This window comes from Budorcas taxicolor, chromosome 16 (assembly GCF_023091745.1).
Source record: "Budorcas taxicolor isolate Tak-1 chromosome 16, Takin1.1, whole genome shotgun sequence".
In the NCBI taxonomy this organism is placed as follows: Eukaryota; Metazoa; Chordata; class Mammalia; order Artiodactyla; family Bovidae; genus Budorcas; species Budorcas taxicolor.
The window spans coordinates 52,316,638-52,322,637 of record NC_068925.1 but is presented as its reverse complement, the minus strand read 5'-3'; the positions used below and the strand labels follow the sequence as shown (position 1 = coordinate 52,322,637).

Sequence of the window (6,000 nt, the reverse complement as noted above, 5' to 3'; positions counted from 1 at the left end):
TTCATTTTTATAGAAAAGATACATTCTTTTTCATTAAAACAATCTGAACCCATATTGTCATAAACACAACAGTGATTATCTCTGAGTAGATTGTCAACATTTTGTTATTTTGTAATTAACCCTGGCAATATTTTTCAAGGTTAGTAATTTTGCAAATTGGTAAATGGAAAGTGAAAGTTTCTGATTCTTAGCTCATGTTATTACGATATGTGTGCATCTTGGAAAGGACCCGAGGTGTGGAACATGCAGGGATTTCTGAACACTCAATCCTGGAGGTGGGGATGCTATCACAGTCCCAGACCCAGCTGGTCAGGTGGAAAGCCCCCCTGCCCAGCCCACCTCAGTTCCTTGTGTCATCGGCATTCTATTTGGTTTCTGTTTCTCACTCTGGGGCTGTCCTGGGAAAAGGAAACCGAAACTGAAGCTGAATTAGCCTATGTAACTCTGACGTGGTTTGCTCAGGCTTTTAAAGGGCTGAGCTGCCAGCGCTGGAGAGCGCTGAGAGCGGAGAGGCAGCTACAGCCAACCAGTGTCTGCAGAGAACCAGGCACCAGAACCCACGGCCATGGTGAGTGGTGAGGCGGGTTTGACAGGTGGGGCACGTGGGCTCTGTACTCCCCTGCCTGGTGGCATCTCCCAGGAGAAGAATGCCTACATATGCACAGGCAGGTAGAGCTACTCAAAGCATCCAGTTCCCTAAGTTTGAGGGGAGGAACAAGGCTCTTTCTGAAATCAGGGTCTGGGTCCTGAAAGGTGGCTTCTGCCCAGCGGCCAACTCTGAGATCCCTTGGGATCAGCACAGGGCAGGGGGGTATTTTATTGGAGAGATGACATGAAGGTTGTGGGTAGTGGCTCTTCTGCTCCCTTGCATTCTCCAGTGCCTTGGGTCCCCCTCCTGGTGGATGGGAAGGGTGGAGAGGAGGGAGCTGCATCCCTGGGGTCTGACACTCACCCAACTGTCAGTGCTGTACGTGCAGTAGTCCCAGGACTTCTAAATCTGTGTGATGCCCACAGGGCGGGGACCTGAAGGTGAAGATGCTAGGGGGCGAGGAGATCCTGGTGCCTCTGAGGGACTCCATGATGGTATCCGAGCTGAAGCAGTTCATCGCCCAGAAGATCAATGTGCCTGCTTTCCAGCAGCGCCTGGCCCACCCTGACAGCAGGGAGGTGCTGCAGGAAGGGGTGCCCCTTGTCCACCAGGGCCTGAAAGCTGGCAGCACCATCCTGCTGATGGTGCAGAACTGCAGCGCCACCCTGAACATCCTGGTGAGGAACGACAAGGGTCGCAGCAGCTCCTATGAGGTCCAGCTGACGCAGACTGTGGCTGTGCTCAAGCAGCAGGTGTGCCAAAAGGAGCGTGTGCAAGCAGACCAGTTCTGGCTGTCTTTTGAAGGGAAGCCCATGGATGATGAGCACCCGCTGGGGGAATACGGCCTCACGACCGGGTGCACCGTGTTCATGAATCTACGTCTGCGGGGTGGGTAGGGAAGGGCCAGGAGGGTCTTAGGGAGGGCTCCCCATGCAGCGCAGTGAATAAAGTTGTAGCAAAGCCAAATGTGAAGTGTTCATTCCACCCTGTCCAGCACCCCTCGTCATCAGCCCTCCATTCGGCACCCTTCTGGTGAGATTGGGGGAAGGGTGGAGGAGGAACTGGGTGGGGGGACCCAGGGTCACTGGGTGGTCACCAGGCTAAAGTGGCCAAGTTAAGGGACAAACCTTGTGGGATCAAAATGGTGACACCACCCCCACCCTCTGGAGAAACTGAAGATGTGTCCTCAGCTCTTTGGGAAATTAACTTCTAGAGAAATAAAAAGAGGCAGGTCTGTTGAAGCCCATCCCTGTCTTCCTGTTGAGCCTCAGTCAGCCCTGCACAACTGGTCCCCACCCTCACAGCTGGGTCAGCAGATAGCACAGGGAGGGAAAAGGCCTGGCTGGGTCCCAAAGGCCACACAGTGAGTGTCCCTGGAAGTGGTGAGGGGCTGAGTCCCTAGGGCCTTCCTTGGCCAGTTGTAAGGGAGGCTCCCCCACACCAGCTGGGGGCTGAGGGCCTCCAGGACCCATCAGAATACACTGTCCAGCGTGCATTGGTCTGGAGGGAATTGCGGACTGGGCCTTGGGCACACACATCACCATTAGGGTGAGCTGCTCCTTCAGAGTTCACTTCATGGCAGGGCCAAGCCAGCAGGTGAGGGAGCACCCACGATGGAGGTTCCTGTTGTTCACATGGATGGGAGGGGAACAAACTACACCTGCTTCCAAACTAGATGCTTCTTTCTGTGCCAGTTTCCCAAGTGAGTCAGCCGTGGACAGAACGCAGTGGGCAGGGAGGGGGACATAGAACCTACACCTCTTGGGCCAAAGTCCATGACTCTGGGAACACTCAGACCTCAGCTTTTGGACTCTTCAGGGGCATTTGGCTGGAGACCCAAACCCCTTTCTGATCTGTGGGAGTTTGCATCTGAGCTGGGGGACCCCCAGGTCTGGCTTGCCTGTGACACTTATGTGTAGACACGCAGGTGTGTGTGTGTGTGTGTGTGTGTAGGGGGACTCCTGGCTCTAGCCTCATCTCCTGGGCCCCCACCCTCACCTCTTTGTCATACTGTAACTTAACAAGTGTGAGCACACCCTCTCGGTGACACCCTCCTTTCTTGAATACCTTCAGCAGGGTCTGGGCGAGGTAGGGTCCTTCTCCAAGGTGCCTCTGGGCTGCTCACCCTCCATGGCCTCTGGCTCAGAGATCTGTGGTTTGCTTGGGTGAGGGGGTGTGCAGCAGACTCAGCCCTGGAGGAACAGAAGGGATCTCCTCTCCTCCCATTCCCACCATCTTCAGCTAGGTTGGGTTCTAATGTGCACACTCTGGATCTCGGTTTATCCCCCTGGACCCAGCGGGAATGGTTGGAGAAGTGACTCAGGGGAGCTGGGAAGGGGGCGTGGCTGGCCGTCCATCGCTGCTGCTATTCCCACCTCAGTCAACAGGGGGAGCCCGCCGCCCTGCAGAGGGCTGGGAACCGACCCGGGATCGCGAGGTGGGCGGGGCTGCGCTTCGCTGCGACCAATCGCCGCAGCTCCCAGCCCGCATTGGTCCCCGCTGGCCGGTGGTCCCGGGCGGCCGAGCTTCCGTCCCCAGTTCCAGTGAGGGACTAGGGTCCCCCGTCAGGTTCCTCTCGCCGGGGGAGGGGCGCAGCCCTTTAGGGCGCGAGGGGCGGCAGGGCCTCGGATCCGGCAGCCCCTTCCTGCGGCCAGGGAGCCCCCGCCGCCCCAGCCCTGGCGCAACCTGGAGCCCCTTGGAAGTCCCGTCACGTCGTCTCCAGATTATGCATTAACCCGATTTCAGCCGCATTTCCTGGCGGGGGGGTGGGGGGGTGGAACGTCCGCGCGAACGGGGGAGGGGCGTCCGTGGGAGTGCGCCGCAGCAGGGAGAGCACCCTCGTGCCCGCCCCAGCCCCGCCCCTCGGCCTGGCCAGGCCCACCACCCACCTTGGCCAAACCTAGACCGGCCCCCTCCCTCCCCCAGCCAGGCCTCCGCCCGGCGCCGCTTTCCCGGCGCTTTGTTTGCGGCTGCCGCGGGTCGCAGGGCGCCGGGAGGGCCGGGGGCGGGGGCGGGCGGGCCGGGGGAGGGGGGCGGGAAGGGGGTGGTGCTGCCTCAGGGCCCGCCCCCGCGCCGCCCGCGCTCCCGCCGCCTCCCCAGAGCTGCGTCCCGTCCTGTCCAGTCCCGTCTCCGGCGCGGCCCGGTCCGCGCGCTTGCTCCGGCCGCCTTCCGCCGTCCTCTACCCGCGCCATGGCCAGCCTGCGGCCGTTCAGCCGGGCCCTGCTGCAGCCTTTGCTGCTGCTCCTGGTGGTGGCCGTGCGCGCCCTGCCCAGCGCCGACGGGACGTGCCCCGAACGCGCGCTGGAGCGGCGCGAGGAGGAGGCGAACGTGGTGCTCACCGGCACCGTGGAGGAGATCCTCAACGTGGACCCGGTGCAGCACACATACTCGTGCAAGGTGGGCCCCCTGGGAACCCCCGGGACCCTGAGTCCCTTCAGACCCTTCTAGAACCCCTGGTTGGGGGCCTTTCCCCCGCGATCCCGAACCCCTAGCCCGGAGGTCTTCCCGTCGCGATGCCGGCCACCCGCTGAGACCCCCGCCCCGGGCCGTGGGAACGAGCCCTAGACATTCTGCAGCGCCAGCTCCGGCTCCCGCTCCCTTGGCGACCGCCGACCCCCGGTGGGGGGGCGGGTGCGGGTCTGAGAAAACTCGCTAGCGCCGGAGGGAAAGTTCCTGCTGTGCCGCTGCAGTCCCGCTCGCGGTGCCCGGGCCCTGGAGACCCGATGGTGTCTATTCCTTCACCCCAAACCCACCCCCTTACTGGAAACAAGTGCGCCCCGCCCCCCGGAGAATGTTTGGCTACCGCGCCCCTTCCCCACTGGCCAAAGGAAAGGGGACGAGGGGAGGTGACGCTTTCTGCTTGGGGTGGAGGTGGTGATTTGGCCTGCGGTCAGTGCTGTCGCCCTCTCCGCAGAGGTGAGAAGGGGTGGTCCTGAGAGAGAGGAGGGGTGCACACCTGTCTCCCAACCGCGGGGGTCCTGGTGGGGCTTGCTGCAGTGATGGGTGTGGGGTCCGAGCAGAGAAGTGGGCGGGGCCGTTGCTGAGCCTCAAGTGCGGGGGGTGCAAGGCAGGTGCTCCATCCCTGGGAGAGCTGTATATCCCCTGGCCTTAGGGAGAGGGGCCTTGCCTGGCCTCTCCTTCAGTTGGATCTGGGAGCCCCCGGGGTAGGTCTGGTGGTTTTTTCCCCACAATCTGTTCCTAGGGAGGGCTGAAGGGACCCAGGCCCCTGCTCCCCTCTGGCCCCTAAAACCACCTCCCTGACCAGAAATCGGATCATTCCTCTTCCCTGGAGATGGGGAGGGGTGGCAGCTCCTTTCAGACTGGCCTGTGCTGACTACAGCTGGGATCCCCCGCCAGGCCCCCTCCCCTCCACCACCGCCAGGGCACTTTGCCAAGTCCCTGCAGGATTTTCCCGACTTCCTCCCCGCTGCTCCTGGGTGTGGCTGGGGTGGGGGGAGGCGATGAAAGCCGCCCAGCCCGCCCCTGCTGGTTATGGGCCTTCCAAAGCCTACTCTGTATCTAGGCATGGGGGGTGGGGGAAGAGTTGGCACCCCCACCGTCCCTGGGCCACTGGGGGGTGGAGGGAGTCCCTGTAGATTTTGCAGACCCAAGGCTCCCAGCAGGAGGGGCCAGGTGGATGGGCCACTGTTAGCTTTCTCTCCCCTTTCCAGAAGTCCTGGCCCCCAGAGATCCTGAAGAAAGGGGTGTCTTTTCTCAGAGACAGCATTCACGGGCAGTCCCCATGGGCCTGTTCCTTTAGGGCAGCTCATTCTGCCTGCAGTGCCTGTGGCCCTCCTGCCCCCACTGCCAGTGGTCTGTGGGCACCCCAGGGCTTGGTTTGTCTGAACAGGTGCCCTCAGGGCCCTAAGAGCAGAGTGTGGAGGGTGGGGCTGCCCTGTGCTGCCCAAACTTGATTTTGTGGTTCACAGGCTGCCTTGGCAGCGCTCATTGTAGGAGCCCTGCAGGAGGAGGGGTCTTTCACCTCCTGGCTGGCCCGTGTCTTGGCCTATCCACAGGGCTGCATGGAGCCAAGCTGGACCGCAGCCTTGAGCTCAGAGCCCATCACCTTGAAACTTCATCATCCCTGTTAGTTGCTCCTGGCTCTTCCCAGAGGTGGGCCCAAGTACTGGGTGGGTTGACAGGGAGAGTAGGGTGTGGAAGGCAGGCACCCCAGGCTGGATGGGTCCCCTTCCCATACCTGAAGTGAGGTGGACATTTAGAACTGGGGTGGCTGGGGTCACCTAGACCTGAGGGTTGGGGGGCTGCTTCTTGAGGGAAGGGGTGTGTTCTCAGGCCAGGTATCCTGGAGTATAACAAGGGCAGTGGCATCTGTCACGTGTGTGTGCTTCCCTGAAGCTTCCTCCTAGGCGGGGGCGGGGGGCACTGACTCCACATACCTGCCCAGGGTTTGG

At 61.4% G+C, this 6,000-nt stretch overlaps 2 protein-coding genes across 2 annotated transcripts in view; both read left to right on the top strand.

The window, feature by feature from the left end:
- The first annotated feature begins 475 nt into the window (after window positions 1-475).
- Window positions 476-1,485, top strand: ISG15 (ISG15 ubiquitin like modifier). The gene is made up of 2 exons (XM_052654203.1): window positions 476-568; window positions 1,015-1,485. The coding sequence occupies exons 1-2, from the start codon at window positions 566-568 to the stop codon at window positions 1,483-1,485; spliced, it is 474 nt and encodes a 157-aa protein (XP_052510163.1). The 5' UTR covers window positions 476-565.
- A 2,293-nt stretch (window positions 1,486-3,778) lies between these two features.
- The window catches only part of AGRN (agrin), a 38,846-nt gene continuing 36,624 nt past the window's right edge, over window positions 3,779-6,000 (top strand). The window contains exon 1 of the mRNA XM_052653696.1: window positions 3,779-3,985. Within this exon, the coding sequence (XP_052509656.1) occupies window positions 3,779-3,985 (207 nt within the window). The remainder of the gene's footprint in view (window positions 3,986-6,000) is intronic.